The sequence below is a fragment of the Carcharodon carcharias genome, chromosome 3 (assembly GCF_017639515.1).
Source record: "Carcharodon carcharias isolate sCarCar2 chromosome 3, sCarCar2.pri, whole genome shotgun sequence".
Taxonomy (NCBI): domain Eukaryota; kingdom Metazoa; phylum Chordata; class Chondrichthyes; order Lamniformes; family Lamnidae; genus Carcharodon; species Carcharodon carcharias.
In genome coordinates, this window is record NC_054469.1 from 25,873,905 (window position 1) to 25,897,364 (window position 23,460).

The 23,460-nt window shown below is 45.8% G+C and overlaps 1 protein-coding gene across 6 annotated transcripts in view; it reads right to left on the reverse strand.

Moving 5' to 3' along the window:
• obscnb (obscurin, cytoskeletal calmodulin and titin-interacting RhoGEF b) overlaps positions 1-23,224 on the reverse strand; it is a 625,157-nt gene extending 601,933 nt beyond the window's left edge. For all 6 annotated transcript variants that reach the window (XM_041184481.1, XM_041184479.1, XM_041184482.1 and 3 more), the window contains exon 1: positions 22,081-23,224. In XM_041184481.1, the coding sequence (XP_041040415.1) occupies positions 22,081-23,224 (1,144 nt within the window). The remainder of the gene's footprint in view (positions 1-22,080) is intronic.
• Between the last annotated feature and the right edge of the window lie 236 nt (positions 23,225-23,460).

A 23,460-nucleotide genomic window follows, 5' to 3' on the forward strand; every position in this document is an offset into this window, starting at 1 on the left:
AGTTGCGGAGGGAAGGTGAGGGAAAAGCACTAGGTGCATTGCTCACTCTAAGAACACGCACAGACACAACGGGCCAAATGGCATCCTTCTGTACTATAACAATTCTGTAATCCTGTGATTTGCTAAAGTATTACATCTAACTCTTTACCGTCTTGAACAAAAATATTCCTTGGGTCTAACAAATCAGCATAGGTGCTGAAGCTAAAATTTTCTTTAGTGACTGGAACAGATTCATCACAGGCTGGAGTCTACTTAAATGCCATTGCTGATAGCTGTCATTCTTTAAATTTCAACAGCTGCTGCCTGCTATATTCATGTCTTTTCCTTCAAGAAAACATGACTACTGTATCTGAACTGTATCAGCCACAATTCCCCGCTTCAAGATACTGGAACGACCATAACAGCATATCATTCATTCAGGAAGTCCATAAAAGGGGAAAAGGTACATTATAACACACATATCTTGAATTCTTATGCAACAGCTGGTTGAAATCCAATTAAATATTGCATCACTGCTTTAAATATCTCCAAATGCTACATTCCCTGCATATCTGCTTCCAAGATACCTTCATGTACCATAACCTAAATACCACCCCATGCATGCTGGAATTTTTTTCTACTCGTTCATGGGATGTGGGCATTGTTGTCTAGGCCAGCATTTATTGCCTATATCTAACTGCCCTCGAGAAGGTGGCGGTCAGCTGTCTTCTTCAACCGCTGCAGTCCATGTGGTGTAGTTACACCCACAGTGCTGTTGGGGAGGGAGTTCCAGGATTATGACCCAGCGAAATGAGGGATGCACGAGGACAGAAAGTTGTTTTGGCCCATCTTCTGTGCTCAGTGTGCATGAGAAATCAAAGGCCCAAGACTCATCCATAATTGGAGTTTGGGAGTCATCAGCATGTTTGTGGTGAGCTGTTGATGATAATTGGGCAGCTTGCAGGTTTGAGGATGATCAATTTGGCTTAGTTGAGTTTAGCAATAATGAAAGGGCTGGTAACCTGAATAAGGAGAGATTTCATTTGGAATCATCAAGAATAATCCTTTCGTAAATTAAATCTGTACTTTTTTATAGAATTGATTTCCCATGTGGTGTAAAGTCGGCAAGCAATGGGTTGCGTGTCCAAAGCAGTTAAAGGAAGCTATTTTCTTGACCAGATTGAACTTAAAGGCAACTGGCGATCTGCCAGCACTATTCACGTTCCCTATAGCTGGCTCACCAATTGTGAGGGTGCACAATCCAGTGTAATTGCCACTACCTAAGAACAGCCTATAGCCCTTTCAAGAGAAGGTGTACTTTTCCATGGCTGAGAATGAACACCAATATTCTAGAACAGCATGCAACATGGGGCGGAATCATCCCAGATTTGCTCTAAGTGTGGTAGCGGGCAGGTAAACGATGTTTAACCTGCAGGCCGCGATGGCAGCTTCTCACGCCACATCGTCTCAAATCTGCAGTATTCTGCATTCCCGGGAAACACGTCGTTTCCATGGCAGGCAGGCTCTCATTCGCCCACCATGCCATCACCTCACTGTTTCACCATGCTGGACGCCATATTTAAAGTCCAGCCACATGTACACCTCTGTGTTTCCAGCCCACAACTGCTGCAAAGAAGACATGGTCCTGAAAGGCAAAAAGACTGCAGCCCCCAGGTTCAATTATGCATCCCTCAAGCGCCTTTTGGTCGCTGTGGAGGCTGGCCACAATGTCCTCTACCCACGCTCTGGCCGCAGGATGGGCAGCAACATCATTAATCCAGCTTGGGAGGCAATGGCAACAGTGGTCGGTGCCAACGCCCTGCAAAAGAGGACAGCCATGCAGTGCCAAAAGTGAATGAATGATCTCCTATGTTCCGCTAGGGTAAGTTACTCTTCTCACCATTCTCAACCCACAAACCCATCGCACATCCATAGGGCCCCCACTCACCACCAGTGCAAGGGACATCACCATTCAATCTCTCACACGCACCTTCATTGTCCTCATCCCATCCATGGAACCACTCACACCCACACATGCCAGGCATCATCTGGCCTCGCAGGCATCCTACTTACACTCTCTCCATCTCTATTTATGCAGGACAAGCTAGCACACAAGGTGAGATTGCTTACCAGTGAAGGAATGTCTGGAATCAAGGTCCTCACGGACTTTGAAAATAAAGCCCTCCAGCTGGCTGGCAAGGATCTGGACCGTTCCTGTGCCTACGGCGAGGTTGGTAGTGTTCTACCAAGTGAAGATCCAGCAGTGCAACATGCATCAGACAACCATGCTGTGAGTAATGTGTCCTGTTTCACAGGCCATGCACTAATTATCTCTCCTTGTTTTCACAAGTGCATCTGCCAAACAGCCGTTAAATATTGCAATCAACTGCAATTGCAATACTCCAATCAATCCCTGAAGAAATCATTGAAGAGGAATCTGAAGCCACTCTCCTCGAAGTCCCGTCACAGCGCTCACCCACATCCTCCAGCATTGCAGAGACACACCTCACTGGAACCTAACTTTACAGTAGCCTCAGGTGAGCACATCACACTTTCTGATCCACAGCAGGCAGCGCCAGGGACTTCCCAGGTTTCCCGCACTCGGAGGACTGCTGGAGGCCAAAGATTTGCTAAGCCTGAGTCAGATGACGAACCTCTGGACTTGGTCATGTCACAATTGCTGGAGCTGCAAAGGCAAGCTCGGGAACATCAGGAAGGGATGTCTGCTGTACTCCTCAGATTGCAAGACACATTAGAGGAGTCTATCCACCTTCAAGCTGAGGTGATAGCATCGGCATGCCAATCCACCGAGGTCAACACTGGAAGAATGGCTGCCGCCATGGTGGTTTTGGGTCAGGATGTCACTTCTGCATGGGCTGAACTCCATCACTGATGCCTTGGTTGGCCTCCAACAGTGTGTTTGCAAGAGGGGTGCAGGGCAGTTCTATCTCACTCCAGCTATCCCTTCTCCTCAAGGAGTCAGCCAGGGGCCCTTGGGCACCCATAGGAAGGAGGGTCAGCAGGTGCAAACCACGGGGCCATCTACCAAGGCGACTCCAGGAGTGTAAAGCCCATCCAAATCCCCTCCTGTGACCTCAGCATCTCCAGTTCCACAGCTCGAGGTGGGTGCCACTCCCACACAGCAGGTCCCTGAAAGCAGACGAGGGCCCTCCAGGTCTCAGCCCTCCAGAGGATACCCATCAAGGTCATCACAGACAGGGCGTAGTAGTCAGCTGGCTGACCCCACCTCCAATGTGGATGTCCAGGGAGCACCGAGACGTAGTAGCAGGTTTAGGAAGGTTAACAGGATGCAGTTGCACAGCCTGGGCACGGATGTTAATCACTTGTACATAATGTTCACTACTGTAAATAAGCTCACAAGAATGTCTCCCTGCCTATGGCTCCTTGTTCTGATGAGCAGTGTTCATGCCACTCAAATGTGAAACCTTTCCGTACAAGATAAAGGCAGGTATCTCAGTCCAGGGCCTCTTCCCTGTGCTTTGAGCAGCCTTCAGACCAAAGTGATGGTCTGGCCTCACACTCCCTGGACACATTATTGATGCCTGCACCTCGACAGTGCTTGTCATTGCTGTCAGAATGTTGTGGGCAGGTGTCACAGAGTTCCGTCATTCTCTCTGTGTGCTCTCAATGCCTTTAAGGCGGGGCTGGCCCCTATCACTTCAACATCTGTGACCAGTGACGCTGTGCTCCTGAAGGTGTCAGGTGCTGAAGGCAGACAAAGGATCAGATGCTTTTAAAGTTTCATGGCTGCACCTCCATGAAATGACCCTGATCACAGAGTGCAAGCGAGCTGCCCTCGATCAGACAGGACGCAGACATTCTCAGAGGCTATGTGAAGATCTATGGAGTGTCCTCGCTGCATGTCACCATAATCCTCCTGCAATCAAGTGACTATTAGGGTCTTCACTGTATCTCCATGACAGGAGCATTATCACAGAGGGTATGTGCACTGCCATTAGCCAGACTAGAATCAAACGTTCATAGGTGCAATATGAGGATCTTATGGTTTCTCCTCACGATGATGTACGTCGTCATCATCCTCCACAAATCTAGCAGCTACGAGGGCCTCCCAAGCATGCTTGCCTCATCTGGCCAGTGCGAGGGCTTCATCCCCGTCACCATTGCATTCGAGGGCCTCCTCAGCCTCATCATCGTCGAAGTCTTCATCGGAGGAGGCCTCCAGCTCCTCTATCTTCTCCTCAGCCAGCTCCTCTCAACGTTGCAGCGCCACGTTATAAAGGACACAGAAGGTGACAACGATGCGTGACACCCTCTGTGGACTATATTGCAGGCCTTCACCAGACTGGTGCAGGCACCAGAACATCATTTTCAGCATCCCGATGGCCTGCTCCACCAATTTGCGAGTTGCAGCATGAGCCTCGTTATACCTTCACTCTGCTGCAGTCTGAAGCCACCGCACGGGTGTCATCAGCCACATCTTCATGGGGTAGCCCGTGTCCCCAAGGAGCCATCCCTGCAGCCTCTGTGCAACCTGGAAGACATCAGGGATCAGCGACCAACTGAAAACGTAGGAGTTGGGCACTCCCTGGAAGCCGTGCACAGACCTGCAGGATGCGTTTGTGTTGGTCACACACCAGCTGCACATTCAGCAAATGGAATCCTTTGCAGTTGACATAGTTGGCCGCATGAATCAACAGAGATCTTAGTGCCATGTGAGTGCAGTCAATTGCACCCTGCACCTGTGGTCTGGGCAAATCCAATCGTTCTTGCATCCTGGTCCTGGGCAAAATGCACAAAGTTGTGTGCCCTCACAAAGATGCATATGTGGGTAGAAGCTTGTGATATCCCACAGGGGTCACTGATGGAGCCCTGAAAGGAGCCACTGGCATAGAAATTACGCGCCAGTGTCACTTTCACAGCCACTGGCAATGGATGCCCTCCATGTCCACGTGACACCAAATCCTGCAGTGGCTGGCAGATGTGACCAACCAGTTCCCTAGACATTACTTTTTCAATTTATTCATGGGATGTGGGCATCACTAGCTAGGCCAACATTTAATGCCCATCCCTAATTGCTCGTCAGAGGGCATTTAAGAGTAAACCACATTGTTCTGGGTCTGGAGTCACATGTAGGCCAGACCAGGTAAGGATGGCAGATTCCCTTCCCTAAAGGACATTGGTGAACTAGATGGGTTTTTACGACAATCGGCAATGGTTTCATGGTCATCAGCAGGCTTTTAATTCCCAGATTTATATTGAATTCAAATTTCACCATCTGACGTGGTGGGATTCGAATCCGAGGCACCAGAGCATTACTGTGGGTCTCTGGAACACTAGTGAGTGACAATACCATTATGGCGCTGCCTTCCCACGTGCAGTCTTTGGCAACACTGGTTCTCGGTCATCTGCAGGAATGAAAGGTGGTGTCTATAGACCCTGGGTCTACGTAGGCACCAACCAGTGATGGCTCGCTGTGGCTCTTCGACGACATGTGTGGGAGCCCCAGCCACCACTACTTCCAGAGGGTGCTGCTCCTCCCTCTGCGCAGCCAAGCCCCTCAATCACTCTCTTCTCCCTCGTCTTCGCTCTCTGTAAGCCATGAGGCTACAGCTAGTTCACCAGGCTCCATGATCCTGATGTACTCCTCCTGCAGGATGAAAGGGAGACACGTGGGTTAGCATGGATGTACCAAGAACCTGTCTTGATTGTCTGAAGGCACCTTAATGCATCCCAGAGATTGCTGGCCACCAGTTGGATCATCAGGGATTAATGTGTTGCATGGCTGCCCCAAGCCCCATCTTCCTCTGCCCCACTCCACCTGACCAATTGGCAGCAGCTTTGCCCATTGAACTGCATGCTGTGCTCTCAGCTCGGGTGCAGGCATTCTCCCAAACCATGCTGCAAAGCTGCACTGTTAACTTGAAACCAGGATGATGACATTGCAAGGGCTGTGAGTGTGTCCACCAGTGACTGTCCAACGTGCCTATTCATCCAATTGTTCTGCATCCCACTAAAATACTCACTCGGTTTGCAGTCTGTGCCCATGGGGTGGAAAGCTCTGGAGTCACCTCAACCGCAGGGCAGCCTTTGCACCCCCTCCCTCCAAAGTCACCTCAACCACAGGGCAGCCTTTGCCCTCCCCCCAACAATGTGCCTCAACCTTGAAGGCATCCCTCGAGAGAGAGAGAGAGAGAGAGAGAGAGCTCCACAATGTGACTGTGCACTCACCTTCAAGTTTCCCTTAAAGTCCAGCATGCCAAGTGCATGCCTTTTATATGCTGGTGTGAAACACGTCAGCGTGCAATCACACCAATGTGGACAGACGATCCAACCGGGGGTTGGGGGGTTGGGGAGGGCAGGGGTGCAGTTGGGTTTGGGGGGATGAGTCCGGCAAACTAGCCTTATAATGACATGCTGATATATTACAATGAGGTTCCCGACATCCAATGGCGGGAAAGGCAACCCACCATCATCGAGCTGAGTGGACGATCACAAACTGGTTTCACAACATCTTGAAACTGATTTTTAGCCTTCTCGCCATATTGTCCACTTATGCCACCAAACACACCCGAGGCTAGCGGGCACAGACAATTCCACCCATGACTTCAACCAGGGTCCCCAGACTGATGATGCAGCAGTGTAGATGATAATACAACAAGTTTACAGGATGCAGAAGGTCCTTTTAGCCTCTAATGGACAACGGACGCCCTGATAAATTTCAGCAGCAACACCAACTTGCATTTATATAGTACTAATTCAAAAGCAAAATACTGAGGATGCTGGAAATCTGAAGGCAGAAAGGCAGGACCTTTATATGGGCGTTCTGATGAAACATTAAACATTCTGACCTAAAACGTTAACTCTGTTTCTCTCCACAGATGCTACCACACCTGCCGAGAATTTTCAGCATTTTCTGTTTTGACTACACTTGTATAGCACCTTTAATGTAGTAAAACATCCTAAAGCACCTTACATGTGTGTTAGCAAAAAATTTGATACTGAGCCACGTATGGAGATGTCTGGACAGATGAGCGTTACCTCAAGGTGGATTTTAAAGAGCACCTTAGAGCAAGAGGGAAAGGTATTGAGGAAGAGAGGTTTTGCAAAGATGTTCCAAAGTTTAGGCAGCTGAAGGCATAGCCAACAATGGTGGAGCAATTAAATGGGATGCGCAAGTGATCAGAATTGGAGGAGTGCAGTGATCTGAAGGTTGGGGCTGAAGGAGCTTACAGAGAAAGGGAAGGGCAAAGCCATGGAAAATCCTGAATACAATTATGTGAATTTTAAAATTGAAAGGTTATCAGACCCAGAGTCAATGTAGGTCTGCAAGCACAGAGTTAATGGGTGAATGGCAGCAACGGAGAGAGCTAGTAGAGAAAGTAAATGCCACAAGTACTGTTTCCTGGGCTGATGTATGGTGTAGACTGAATGACCTTACCAGGACTGCCAAGGTAAGACTTCTCATAGCATCTCTCTTACATTCCGTTTAACCTGTACAACTCTACGTTAGCCACAGCACTATCAATCCTTCCCTCCCCTCCCCTGCTTCTCATGACTCTCCTCCTATCACAATGGGACACTTCATTGTGCCTCCTTCCGCTTGCACTTAATGATAGTCATTTGTATGTATATAGCTCCTTTAACATAACAAAATGCTCCAAGGCACATTACAAGGGCATTAGATATGACACCAAGCCACTCAAGGAAATATTAGGCTAGAAAACGAGGTAGAGGCCAAGAGGGTTAGGGAGGGAATTACAGAGCTTACAACCCAGACAGCTGAAGGTGCAGCCACCAATGCTGTAGCATTTAAAATTGGGGATGCACACTCACATTCTCAAAATCTGCTACTGCCCTTACAACTACTTCTCCCTCTTGGCCATTTGCTACTTCATCCTCTTCTGACACATACTATGCTAAACAACCTAATACTTTCTCAAAATTTTTCAATAAAACACACACTAACATACTTCCAATTTCTTCCAAAAGCAGGCATATTTCAGAAGAAAGACTGAAGAATAGGAAGAGGCTCTGCCTTTATACAGATCCAGGCATTAACAGAAGGGGCTGTTGTTGACATCATTAGCAAAAAGGGCACAAAGCACTGCAGATAACGAAGATGTAAACCATGCACAGCAGATTTTTGGGCATCTGCCCTTACTTTTCTCTTTCTCACACGCACAGCATAACCACCCTTGCTTGTACATATCAACCCTTCTCCCTGTCCCCTTTACCTCAGTCAATCACACACATCAACTTTATAGGCAGATAGACTGAGGGGAAAAACCCTCCTAAAGATGCACAATTTCACTTTTCTAAGCACCAGTACAGAGAGCAGCACCTGCATATAGGGATTATAGGATAATATGCTTGGTGATTTATCAAATAAAGGCGAGAAGAAACTGCAGCTTTAGTTGGTCAACAGGTCTGGTACAATGTTCTCTCCTACATATTAGCACTATGGAAGGTTTTGAAAGTAAGGATGAAAATTTTTAAATCGAAGCGTTGCCAGAATGGGAGCTAATACAAGCTCGTGAGCACGGTCATAATGGGTGAATGAGACGTATAGCAGAGTTTGAACACTGAACATGGATTGATGAAAGAAGTCATGAGCCATATGTGCAGGTTTATAGTGATAACTCTTATCCCCAAACAGCCAGCTTCTCATTTACTGTGCAGCAGAAAGAGTGGGGGGAGGGGGGAATTGTGGTGATGAGGGGCAATACACCTTTAACAGAATGTGAGCAGATTGACCACGTGACTGTACTACCCAATTGCTGTGTAACGCAGGCGGCATTGTTAATCAGTAGTTTAGAATGGGTTCTGGTTCAAGAAGCACCTATGTGTTTGTGCTTTGTTGTTTAAATGAATAAACAACGTATGTTTCACCTCACAATGGTCTCTTTGTCCACATCGTTTAATTTACCAACCCACACCTCAGTAGATAGGCGTGCAGCTGTGTTCACTGAGGAAAGCAAACCCACAGTAACAATATAACAACTGGTGATGAGGCAAAACGCAACCAGTCGACGACATCACAGCAAGCTGCTGAAATTAAACTGAAGCAAATCAGCCATACTTTGCAGAGCTTGGAAGTACTACCTTCATCGTAGTAATCCCTACAGTATGCCACAGTTTGGCCATGTCGAGCTGTTTGATCAGACCACCAATGACTGGTCACAGTTCATTGAATGCCTTGCGTTTTTCTTTATGGCCAATGACATATCGGGGAAGGAGAAGAGGAGAACGATCCTCTTATCGACATGTGGCAGTAAAACATATGGCCTAATTTGTAGTCTAACAGCACCCAACGCCCCAGATTCCAAGAGCAGATTCCAAGTCGGTAAATCTAGTGAAAAGCCACTTTCGGCCGAAATCCTTGGTAACAATGCAGCGTTTTAAATTCAATTCGAGATGTCGTGCCCATGGAGAGACAGTCACTTGCTATGTAGCAGCCTTAAAACAATTGACATAGCATTGTGAATTTGGGATATCGATTAACAGCATGTTAAGAGACTAATTAATATGTGGGATTAATGAAGACGCCATTCAATAAAGGTTCTTGTCAGAAAGGAATTTAGACTCCAGCAGGGCGCTAGAGTTGGAGCTCCCAAGGGGGAGTGTAGTCAGGGATTCAGCTGCTATCAAGGGAGCACAAAGTGGCGCCATCTTTCATGTTGGGAGGGAAGCCCTGGTTAGAAATGGCGCAAAATGCCGCAGAAGGGCAGGAAACAGCTTTCATCAGCAGACCAGCAAAAAGCATTGGTTTACCAGACAAAACCTATGACAGTAAGAGCAGAAATTGAACCAGTCTACAAGTTTAACCACAATTTAAAACAATTGAGTGTTTCTTCTGCCATCGTAAAGGACACATTATGCAACAGGATTGTGTGCTGAAAGCTACATATATTAATACACATGGCTCTGTCCTTTGGAAATAACATCTACACACACTGCGCCTGTTTCAGCTAAACAAAATAAGTGACATTGCAACGCCTCTACCAATCAGAGCCAACTTGCGAGCCAATCAGAACTCTCTTCTCATACAGCATAAATTGTTGTTTTACACTTACGTTGATATTTTTGCGAAGTGTCCTGATAAGTGCAAGACAAAAAGCTTGTCTCATTTTTCAGCAATACTCGTGAACTGATTAAATTCAATAAATGACCCTTTATAACTGTAACATTCTCCTTTCTTTTCTTTTTATTCCTTCATGGGATATGGGCAGCAATTATTTCCCATCCCTAAATGCCTTTCAGAAGGTGGTGGAGAGCTGCTTTCTTCAACCACTACAGTTCACGTGGTGTAGATACACCCACAGTGCTGTTAGGCAGAGAGTTCCAGGGTTTTGACCCAGTGACAGTGAATGAACAGTGGTATATTTCCAAGTCAGGATGGTGAGTGGTTTGGAGGGGAACTTCCAGGTAATGATGTTCCCATCTGTCTGCTGCCCATGTCCTTCTAGATGCCAATAGTCATGGGTTTGGAAGGTGCTGGTGAGTTCCTGCAGTGCATCTTGTAGATGGTACACACTGCTGCCACTGTGGTGATGGTGGAGGGAATGAATGTTTGTGGAAGGGGTGCCTCTCAAGCAGGCTGTTTGTCCTGGATGGTGTCAAGCTTCCTGAGTGTTGTTGGAGCTGCACTCATCCAGGCAAGTGGAGAGTATTCCATAACATTCCTGATTTGTGCCTTGTAGACGGTGGACAGGCTTTAGGGAGTCAGGGGGTGAGTTATTCACCGCAGGATTCCAAGCCTCTTACCTCTTCATGGAGCCACAGTATTTACACGGCTAGTCCAGTTCAATGGTAACCCCCAGGATGCTGATAGTGGGGGACTCAGCAACGGTAATGCCATTGAATGTCATGGGGAGATGATTAGATTCTCTCTTGTTAGAAATGTTCATAGCCTGGCACTTGTGTGGCACGAATGTTACTTGCCACTTGTCAGCCGAAGCCTGGATATTGTTCTGGTTTTCTGCATTTGGACATGGACTGCTTCAGTATCTGAGGAGTCACAAATGGTGCTGAACATTGTGCAAACATCAGCTAACATCCCCACTTCTGACCTTATGATGGAAGGAAGGTCATTGAAGAAACAGCAGAAGATGGTTGAGCCTAGGACACCCCTCCTGCAGCTGAGATGATTGACCTCCAACAAACTCAACCATCTTTCTTTGAGCTAGATATGACTCCAACCAGCGGAGAGATTTCCCCCGATCCCCATTGACTCCAGTTTTGCTAGAGCCCCTTGATGCCACACTCAATCAAATGCTGTCTTGAAGTAACATGTGCTGTGGATATTGGGGAACTGGTGGATGTACTGTACTCAGATTTCCAGAAGGCATTTGATAAAGTGCAACATCAAAGGTTACTGCAGAAAATAAAAGCTCATTGTATAGGGGGTAACGTATTGACATGGATAGAAGATTGGTTGGCTAACAGGAAGCAGAAAGTAGACATAAATGGGTCTTTTTCTGGTTGACAAGATGTTGGAACTTCAGCTGTTTACAATTTATATAAATGACTTGGATGAAGGGATGGATGGGATGGTTGCCAAATTTGCTGACGACACGAAGATAGGTAGGAAAGTAAGTTGTGAAGAGGACAAAAGGAGACGACAAAAATATATAGATAAGTTAAGTGAGTAGGCAAAGATCTGGCAAATGGAGTATAACGTGGGAAAATCTGAAATTGTCCATTTTGGCAGGAAGAATAAAAGACAAGCATATATTCTAAATGGTGAAGAGATTCCAGAGCTCTGAAATGCAGAGGGATCTGGGTGTCTTAGTGCATGAATCGCAAAAGGCTAGTATGCAGATACAGCAAGTAATTAGGAAAGCCAATAGAATGTTATCACTTATTGTGAAGGGAATTGAACACAAAGGTGTTTATGCTTCAGTTTTACAGAGCATTAGTGAGGTCACATGTGGAGCACTGTGTACAGTATTGGTCACCTTATTTAAGGAAGAATGTAAAAGCTTTGGAAGCAGTTCAGAGAAGGTTTATCAGACTGATATCTGGAATGGGCAGGTTGTCTTATGAGGAAAGTTTGGATAGGCTAGGCTTGCATCTGCTGGAGTTTAGAAGAATAGGAGGTGACTTGACTGAAACATTTAAGATGCTGTGGGGACTTGACAGGATGGATGTGGAGATGTTTCCTCTTGTGGGAGAATCTGGAACTAGGGGTCATTGTTTAAAAATAAGGGTTGCCCATTTAAAAATGAGATGAGGCAAAAAATATTTTCTCAGAGGGTCGTGAGTCTTTGGAACTCTCTTCCTGAAAAGGCAGCAGAAGCAGTGTCTTTGAATATTTTTAAGGGAGAGGTAGATATATTTTTGTTAAGCAAGGGAGTGATAGGTTATAGGAGGTAGGTGGGATGCAGATTTGAGGTTACTATCAGATCAGCCATGAACTTATTAAATGGCGGAGCAGGCTCAAGGGGCCAAATGGCCTACTCCTGCTCCTTGTTCACATGTTAATGTCAAGGGAAATCGCTCCCATCTCACCTCTGGGGTTCAGCTCTTTTGTCTATGTTTACACTTAGGCAGGAATGAGATCAGGAGCTGATTAGAGCTGGCAGAATCCAAACTGAGTGAGCCCTTCCATCACTTTACTGCTCACTAAGAGTAGACTGATGGGATGGTAATTGGCCAGGCTGGATTTGTCCTGCTTTTTGTGTACAGGGCATACTTGGGCAATTTTCCACATTGCCGGGTAGATGCCAGTGTTGTATCTGGACTGGAACAGATTGGCTGGGGACGCGGCAATGTTCTGGAGCACAAGTCTTCAGTCCTTTTGCCGGGAAATTGTCAGGGCCCGTTGCCTTGGCAGTATCAAGTGCCTTCAGCCGTTTCTTGATATCACGTGGAGTGAATTGAATTGGCTGAAGATTGGCATCAGTGATGCTGGGGACCTCCAGAGGAGGCCGGGATGGATCTTCCACTTAGCACTTCTGGCTCCCTCATCATTGAGGCTATTTGTGGAGCCTCCTCCTCCAGTGAGTTGTTTAATTGTCCACCACCATTCATGACTGGATGTGGCAGGACTGTAGAGCTTGGATCTGATCCATTGGTTGCGGAAATGCTTAGCTCTGTCTATCACTTGTTACTCATGGTTTGGCACACAAGTAGTCATGTGTTATAGCTTCACCAGGCCAGGCTGACACCTCAGTTTTAGGTATGCCTGGTGCTGCTTCTGGCATGCCCTCCTGCACTCTTCATTGCATCAGGGTTGATCCCCTAGCATGGTGGTAATGGTAGAGTGAGAGATATGCTGGGCCATGAGGTTACAGATTGAGTTGAGTACAATTCTGCTGCTGATGGCCCACAGTGCCACATGGCTGCCCAGTGTTGAGTTGCTAGATCTGTTTGAGGTCTATCCCATTTAGCACAGTGGTAGTGCCACACAACTCGACGGAGGGTATCGTCAAAGTGAAATGGGACTTTGTCTACACAACGACTGTGCAGTAGTCACTCCTAACGATACTGTCATGGATAAATGCATCTGCAACAGGGAAATTGGTGAGGATGAGATCAAGTATGTTTTTCTCCCTTGTTACTTCCTCACCACCTGCTGCAGACCTAATCTAGCAGCAATGTCTTTTAGGACTTGGTCAGCGAGTCTGTAGTGGTGCTACTGAGCCACTCTTATTGATGGACATTGAAGTCCCCCATCCAGAGTACATTCTGCGCCCTTGCTACCCTCAGTACTTCCTCCAAGCGGATTCATTAGCAAAGGAGGGACGATATATACTAATCAGCAGGAGGTTTCCTTGCCCTTGTGCCATGAGACTTCATGTGGTCCGGAGTCGATGCTGAGGACTCCCAGGGCAGCTCCCTCCCGACTATATACCACTGTGCTGCCACCTCCCGACTGTATACCACTGGGTTTGTCCTACTAGTGGGACAGGACATACCCAGAAATGGTAATGGTGGTGTCTGCAACATTGCCTGTAAGGTATGATTCTGTGAGTATGACTATGTCAAGCTGTTGCTTGATTAGTCTGCGGGACAGCACTCCCAATTGAGTATGACTATGTCAGGCTGTTGCTTGATTAGTATGCGGGACAGCGCTCCCAATTTTAGCACAAGCCCCCGGACATTAGTCAGGAGGGCTTTACAGGGTTGACAGGGCTGAGTTTGCTGTTGTCGTTTCCAGTGCCTAGGTCAATGCCAGTTGATTCGTCCAGTTCCATTCCTTTTATACAAAGATCTTGAAGACCTGAAGACTTACTGCTTTAAAGCAATTAGATGAATGAAGTTCCATCTGTGAGCTTCTGGCATACAGCACTGCATGCCAGGTGTGCATATCAGAATATTAGGCAAGCAGAATAGCACACCTATTACGTAAGTCACTCAATTTTCCATCCATTTAAATGAATGGATGAAAAATAGGGTAGGCCATGCAATGAATTCATTACTCTCTGTGCCTAATATTGCAGTATGTGGCTCTAGTATGTATTACATCAGCAGTGTAAAAACAGACAATTTACCATTATGCTTCCATGAGAGCTAACTAAAATTGAAATTTATTAAGCTCAAAATGTGACAGACAAATATTACTATAATTATTTTCAATTTAAGCACTAATTATATTCTTGTACTTACTCAATTCTGGTGTTACAAATATGATTCTTCAGAGATTATTTAGTGCATTGACATTTTAAAATAAACTCAGCTGTCTTAAAATAAAACAGGTAGCTTGTGGTCACAAAACATAATCCTGCTTCATTTTTGAATTTAGAACATCTGAACCTTTCCAGGTCAAAAGTGCATCTTTTTTTAATATATTTCTCCTAAAACACTTTTCTCTCTATATATATATATATATATATTGGACTAGATAAGGGTAACATTTGGAGTACAGGGGTAAACACTGGAAATCTTCCTTTATGAGAGAACATTTCCTCCCACATATTAATCCTGGAGACAATTCTCATTTTTCATCACAGAATTAGGGAATCAAAGCACAGGATGTTTTATTTTAACTTTTCTTTCTTTCTCTATTATTGTGTTACACTGAAAGAAAACACTGGGCTTTAGTTGGAATCGTATTGAAAATTCCATACCACCATTTTGTGATGGTAAAGCTATACATGTTACAATTTCACAAACATCTGGAAGTACTCTGATCAACTGTATTGGCGTCTGACTCTAATCATGGAGCAGTCAATTTTGGAAATTGTCCAGCAATATTAAGAGTTAGGAACCAAAAATGGGCAATAATTGTTGGCCTTGCCAGAGACAGAAAGAATAATAACAAGTCATTGCAGCCCACAGTCTTTCTTGGATCAGCTTTTAAGATACAATATTGATGTGGCTATTAGGCTATAACAATATGGTTGAGGGGTTTGTAGTATTGCAGGAGGCTACGGAGATAGGGACAGTTGAAACCATGAAGGAATATAAGGATGACAATTTTAAACTTGAGGCACTGGAGTACGGTGAGCCAATATTGATCAGTGAGGAGAGGGATGATGGGCAAGCAGAAATTGGAACCAAATAAGCTAGAAGCAGTAAAGCTTTAAGTGAGCTGAAGTTTACACAGGGTGAAGGATAACTAGCGAGGGAACATTAGAGTGATCAAGTCTATTGATGATAAAGACATGGTTCAGGTTTCAGCCATAAATAATCTGCAGTTTGGGTATAGCCAATATGTAGAAACAGGTAGGTATTGTTTTTAATGGGAAATATATGGGGTTCAAACTCAGTTCAGGTCAAACAGGTAACTGAGGTTGCAAGCATTCCGGTTGAATCTTAGGCAGTGGTTAGACATGAGCTGCAGAATTTTACAGCCCCGTTGCAACTTCAGCAGGGCTGGAAGTTCCTACTGGTGGGAGGGGCTGTAAAATTCCACCCCAGAATTGAATCAGTGTTAAAGATTTTTGTTTGTGATATGGATCAAAGGCTCTGCTTTAGCCTTTATAACATTTGTTGAATGAAACTGAAACTCATCAAAAGCTGGATGCCAGTCAAGAAGCAGGATTGCAGATGTGATAAGAGGTGGTAAAGAGGTACAGCTAGTGTCATCAGCACATGTCACCAAAATGCAGCATGCAGACAAGGGAGAAGAGGTCCCAGGAGGAATCACAGCTGAGGGGAAGAAAAGACTCTTATTATGACAGTACAAAAGTGAGAAAACCAGTGCTAAAGGTGCTTTGGCTACAAATCAGTAAGTAAAAGAAGAACCTAGTAAGAGGAGTTCTACGGGGCTGAACGATGGAGGAAAGGCATTGAAGGTGTGGTCAATCGTGTCAAAGTCTGCAGAGATTACTGTCACACTGAAGACTGTTCATGATGTGGAAGGAGAAGGAACCTGATTGAACAATTCAAAACAGAGATTCAACAGAGATGGGCAAGGATTTGAGAAGCAACAAATTCAAGGACTTTGAACAGACAGAGTGATTGGAGATGGGTTATTATTCTCAAAAGACAGAGGGGTCAAGAGTTTTAAGAAATGAGGGTAATGACAAAAGTTTTGAAAGGGAAAGCAACAGTGCTTCACAGGAGTCACTTGCAGGCGGATTGGGGAGAGGGGAGCAGGAAGAGAAACTAGGTGATACGAAGATTAGCAGGAATGGGGTTGAAGAGCAGCAGATAGATCTCAGAGATGAGATGCCAGATTTGTATGAGATTGGCACAAATCCAATTGCAATGGACTGTCCAGGTTTTGAGCAGATTCTCTGAATTTACAAGATATTTGAAAATGTAAATGCTATTTTTCAACTTTGCTCTGTGTTTCATTGAGTGGCAGCAAACTTGCTGAGGTTATAGAATAATAGAAAGGTTACAGCACAAAAGAAGATCATTCTGCATGTCATGTTCATGTCAGCTTTCTGCAAGAGTAACTCAGCTAGTCCCACTCCCCACCTTCTTTCTGCAATTTTTTTCTCTTCAGAATTATGCAATTAATTTTTGAAGGCCAAGACTCAATCTGCCTCCACCAAACTTTCAGGCTGTGCATTCAAAATTCTAATCACTCACTGCACAAAAAGATTTTCCTCATGGCGCTGTTTCTTCTTTTGCCAATCGCCTTGGTGCCCTCTGGTTCAACTCTTTCAGCAATGAGAACAGTTTCTCTCTATCTCCTCTGTCCAGACCCTGATTTTGAACACCTGTATCAAATCTCCTCTCAACTTTCTCTTCTCTAAATAGTCCCAGCTTTGCCAATCTGTCTTCAAAATTGAAGTTTCTCATAAATTTTTTTTGCACCTTCTCCAATGTCTTCATACCCTTCCTAATGTGTGGTGCCCATAATTGGACACAATACTCCAGTTTTATAAAGGATCACCATAACGTCCTTGCTTTTGTACTCTATGCCTTTATTTATAAAGCTGAGGATCCCATATGTCTTGTCTTATTAACCACTTTCCTGTCTGATCCTACCACCTTCAACAGTTTATGCACATATACCCAGCATGTACCTCTGCTCCTACACCCTCCTTAGAATTGTGTCCTTTATTTTTTATTATGTTTTGCTGAGACATGTCTAGGCTTTTCGTCTTGCAGTCATCAGGATATTCGCAAGATACCAATATAAAGGGAAAACATCAATTTATACTGTATGAGAAGAGAGTGCTGATTGGTTGGCAAGTGGCATTGCCATGGAGAATGCACCACTGATGGTGACTGACAGTTAACAGTCAAGCCCTGTCTGAAACTTAAACCAGACAGCTTGACCCTGATTGGTCAAGGCATTGCCCTGAGAAATGCGTCAGCAAATGGTTGTCACTTATTTTGTTTAGCTGCAATAGGTGCAATGTATATATATATGTTCTTTCTGTCTGCAAAAAACAGGGTCCTATATATTAATATATGTAGGATCCAGTACACATAAATGCACCACATTGTGAGCCTGACTGACGATCTTAAATTGGTTGTCAACGTAATTTTTAGCACATTGAGGATTATTTAGCAAATGTTATCCAATCATGGGATCGCTTCTAATGTTGGATACTGTGTTTTGAGTTTTGCAAGCACAGGCTGGTTGGGCGTGGTCTGTACCCTGCCGCTGCGAACAGTGGTGGGGGAGCATGCTGTTTGATATGATCCACCAGTCTTTGGGATGTATAGCCTACATACCTAGCATCACACTGGCACTGAAATTCATATACCACAATACTCATTTTTTGTGAGAGGCAGAACATCTTTTTGGCTTTGACGGCGACAGCAACATAGTGGCGAATTCCACTCATGTTGCTACTGCATAATAGCAGTGTAAAACAGCTAGCTTCACCTGTTGCTCAAATCTTTGAGATACCTTGCCCTTACAGGGTAATCTGAGGAATACTGGGCACTTTTCAGGGCCGAAAGTGACGGGCTTAGGCTGGAACATGATTTTGCATGATATACAGTGCAAAATGATCTGATCAGGGTAGCCATTATCTTGCAGGATGCCTTTGATGTGCCCTATTTCAACTATAAAAATCCCAATGCATATATTGACCAGTGAAGGTAGGCTTGTGATAGACCATGGTAGAGAACCTCCGGCAGATTTCTCAGCAAGTATGTCAAGGATGGGGAATTAATTTGACTGCTCCATTTCATAGATGAATTTGAGCACAGGATGGAGCCCATTAAGACATGTAAGGAAATTAAAAACAAAAAAACTGCGGATGCTGGAAATTCAAAACAAAAACAGAATTACCTGGAAAAACTCAGCAGGTCTGGCAGCATCGGCGGAGAAGAAAAGAGTTGACGTTTTGAGTCCTCATGACCCTTTGACAGAACAATTCTGTCGAAGGGTCATGAGGACTCGAAATGTCAACTCTTTTCTTCTCCGCCGATGCTGCCAGACCTGCTGAGTTTTTCCATGTAAGGAAATTGTTACATGCAGCTGTGAATTTAAATCTAGCAAACATTGGGATTCTTACGGTTTCACATGCTATAAGATTTGTTTTATGGGCAGCCTTGTAAATTGGGCCCAAGCCGTTTGCCCACCATGCAAGCTTGATGCTGAAGTAGGGCACATAAAGGCATCCTGTAAGATAATGGCTACCCTGATCAGACAATGTTGTGCTGTGTATCATGCAAACTCATGAACAGGTCTAAAGCCATCACTTTCGGCCCTAAAAAGTATTCAGTCTACCTCGCAGTACCCTGGAAGGGCAAGGTATCTCAAAAATCTGAGCAACAGGTGAAGTAACAATACGAGTGGCATTCGCCACTAACAGGATGCTGCCGTCAAGCCGTAAAGACATTCTGCCTTTCACACAAATGAGTAATGTGGTACAGGAATTTCAGTGCCAGTGTGATGCTAGGTATGTAGGCTGTACATCCCAAAGACTGGTGGATCATATCAAACAACATGTCCTAGCCGCTGTTCGCAACAGGCACGGTACAGATCATACCCAACCAGCCTGTGCTTGCAAAACTCAAAACACAGTGCCCAAGGTTAGAAGTGATTGCATGATTGGGCAAAATTTACTAAATAATCCTCAATGTGCTAAGAATTATGCTGACAACCAATTTAAGACTGCCAGTTGGACTCAATCTGGCACATTTGCGTGTACTGAAAGTTACATATATTAATTTACAGGGTCCTGTTGTTTGCAGACAGAAAGAACATGTACATACATTGCACCTGTTGCAGCTAAGCAAAATAAGTGATAGCCATTCACTGACTTATTCCTCAGGCAAAGCCTTGACCAATCAGGGTCGAGCCTGGTTTAAATTTCAAACAATGCTTGACAGTTAACTGTCAGTCACCATTACAGGTGCTTCTTCATGGCAACGCCACTTGCCAACCAATCAGCATTCTCTTCACATACAGTATAAATTGTTGCTTTCCCCTTATATTACAACTCTTGCGAGTGTCTTGATGTGTGCAAGACAAAAAGCTTAGCAGGCTTTCGACAAAGTCCCACATAAGAGATTGGCGTGTAAAATTAAAGCGCATGGGATTGGGGTTAGTGTATTGAGATGGATAGAAAACTGGTTGGCAGTCAGGAAACAAAGAGTAGGAATAAACAGGTCTTTTTCCGAATGGCAGGCAGTGACTAGTGGGATACCACAGGGATCAGTGCTGGGACCCCAGTTATTCACAATATGTATTAATGATTTAGATGAGGGAATTAAATGTAATATCTTCAAATTTGCAGATGACACAAAGCTGGGTGGGAGGGTGAGCTGTGAGGAGGATGCAAAGATGCTTCAGTGTGATTTGAACAAGCTGAGTGAGCGGGCAAATGCATGGCAGATGCAGTATAATGTGGATAAGTGTGAGGTTATCCATTTTGGTAGCAAAAACAGGAAGGCAGATTATTATCTGAATGGCTATAAATTGAGAGAGGGAAATGTGCAACAAGACCTGGGTGTCCTTGTACACCGATCGCAGAAGGTAAGCATGCAGGTGCAGCAGGCGGTAAAAAAGGCAAATGGAATGTTGGCCTTCATAGCCAGAGGATTCGAGTACAGGAACAGGGATGTCTTGCTGCCATTGTACAGGGCCTTGGTGAGACCACACCTAGAATATTGTGTGCAGTTTTGGTCTCCTTATCTGAGGAAGAATGTACTTGCTATAGAGGGAGTACAGCGACTGATTCCTGGGATGGCAGCACTGACATATGAGGAGAGATTTAGTCAATTAGGATTATATTCGCTGGAGTTCAGAAGAATGAAGGGGGATCTCATAGAAACCTATAAAATTCTAACAGGACTAGACTGGGTCAATGCAGGAAGGATGATCCCGGTGGTAGGGGAGTCCAGAACCAGGGGTCACAGTCTGAGGATATGGGGTAGGTCATTTAGGACTGAGATGAGGAGAAATTTCTTCACCCAGAGAATGGTGAGCCTGTGGAATTCATTACCACAGAAACTAGTTGAGACCAAAACATTGTATGTTTTCAAGAAGGAGCTTTTGGGGTGAAAGGGATCAAAGGATATGGGGAGAAAGCGGGAACTGGCTATTGAGTTGGATGACCAGCCATGATCATAATGAATGGTGCAGCAGGCTTGAAGGGCCAAATGGCCTACTCCTGCTGCTTGTTTCTATGTTTCTATGTCTCTTTTTTTCAGCAATACTCAAATTCTGTCCTACCAAATTACTATTTTATATTATATTTCCTTGTTCTTCTTCTCTGCATTCAATTTCATCTGCCACGTTATTCTGGTTATCACTCAATTTCAATTCATGAATTGCTGAAATTTCCTGGGAAATTTTCGTGATTCCTTTAAAGGATTGTGGATGGAGTGGAATTTTCCAGAGCTTCTCCCCTAAATTGGCCACAATTTTCCTGTTTTGTCTCTACCAGAAGATGGTGATTTAGAGACATTGATATCACATGAGGCTGTATCATATCTGGATGGAGTGGGTTTGATGGCCAAATGATCCTTTCTTATCCTGTTTTTGATATTATCCATATGTTCAAGTTATGTAGCCCTAGGATTCACTGGAACCCTACCGTTGACTATAGTTATAGTTATAGTTTGTAGTTCACCCAGAATCAAATTCATAATTAAGGTTGTGAGCCACATCTCAATGGGTAGCACTCTCACCTCTAAATCAGAAGACAATGGGTTCAAGTCCCCACTCCAGAAACTTGAGCACAAAATCTTGGCTGACACTCCCAGTTTCATCAGAGGAAGTGCTGCACTATTGGGGGGGTGCTAGATTTCTGCTAAGATGTTAAACCAAGGCACCCGGGGGCATAAGATAACCTGTGGCACTATTTCAAAGAAGAGCAGGAGAGTTATCCCCAGTGTCCTGGCCAATATTTATCACTCAACCAACAACATTAAAACAAGACTATCTGGCTGTGATCACATTGCTTTATTTTTAAATTTGTTCATGGGATGTGGGTGTCGCTGGCTAGTCCAGCATTCATTGCCCTAATTGCCCTTGAGGAGGTGGTGGTGAGCAGACTTCCTGAACCGCTGCAGTCCACCTGTTCTGGGAACACCCACAGTGCTAAGAGGGATGGAGACTGCTGTTTGTGGGAGCTTGCTGTGCATAAATTGATTGACACATTTCCTACACAAGTGGCTACACTTTAGAAGTACTTCATTGGCTGTAAATTGCTTTGAGCCATCCTGAGATCTTGAATGGTACTACATTAATGCAGTTCGTTTCTTCTTTTGATTATTATTAACAGAATTTATAATGAAATGTTTATTTACCTTTGACGATGACCAGCACCGAGCTGTAAGTCTGTCCTGCCAAATTGGAAGCCGTACACGTGTAGCGCCCATTGTCGTTCTGCTTGCAGTAGAGGATCCTCAGCACGAAGTTGTCCTCGTCGTCGTCGAAAAGGACATGTCGGCGGCCCGAGCAGATGACCTCGCCGTCCTTTTTCCACAGGATCTCGGGTTTGGGTTTGCCTGTCACTTGGCAGCTCAGCTTGGCGTGTTTGCCCTCGGTCACAGTGCACGTGCGGGCCCAGCCAACCGCCGCGCTCGAGCCTGAGCCTGCGCCTGCGCCCGTGCCCGAGAGCGGCGCGTAGGACGAGCGGTAGCTTCCCGCCTTCTCATAATCTCGCGAGAGGTGACGGCCGGCCGACGGAGGCGGGAAGGAGGTGTCCGAGGACGCCGCTGAGGTGGGAATCTCCGAGCAGCGGATCTGCTCCCGCCTTTGCTGCAGTTGGGACAGCAGGGAGGTCTTGGCGTAGCCGGACTCGGAAGTTGCCGAGTGAAGAGGAGCGGCGTCATCCGGGGAGAGGACGACCAGGGCGGCGACAGCCTGGCTTTCGCCCAGCGGGTTGAGGGCCCTGCACAGCAGGGCGCCGCCGTCGGTAAACCTGACGCAGTAGATTTTGAGGGTGCTGCTGTCGCTGGCCGTCTCCACCGAGTAGCGGTTGTTGCCGCCGTCGCCTCCCACCACCTCGCCGTCTTTCTGCCAGTGGACGGACGGCGTCGGGTTTCCCTCCACCTTGCAGGAGAAGCTGGCGTCGTCGCCCAGGCACACCCTGAGGGAGCAGGGCTTGAGCAGGAAGAACGGGGCGCACTGGACTCCCAGCCCTCCTTCCTGCTCGACGCCGACCCGCAGAGTGACCGCCGCGTACGCCTCTCCCACCGTGTTCTTCGCCCTGCAGATGTACTGGCCGCTGTCGCCCGTGGACAGGTCGTAAATGGTCAGCTTGTACAGGTCGCCGTCCTCCACCGTTTTGAAGCGGCCTCCCGATTTTACAGGCGCCTTTTCCTTTTCCCACACCACCAGCGGCACCGGGTTGCCGATAATCTGACAGGCGAGGGTCGCATCCTTGCCGGCGGAGACGGCAAACGCCTTAGGTCGGGTTAAAAACCTGGGGGCTCCGCCGAAATCCATCCTTGATCTAGAATGGGGGGGGGGGGGGGGAGGGGGGGGGGGTGGAAAAAAAGAAAAGAAGACGACTTATACTTTGAAGGTCATGCGAACCGTTCTTACTGATATATTTCGGAGCGCTATTTCATTCTGAGGTCACACAAAAGTCGTCAGTCATCACCCCTTCCCCTCCCGGAGTTGCAGCAATGCTTTAAAAATAGAATCTCAGCTGTCTCCGCTTATCACCCGTACATGTCCAT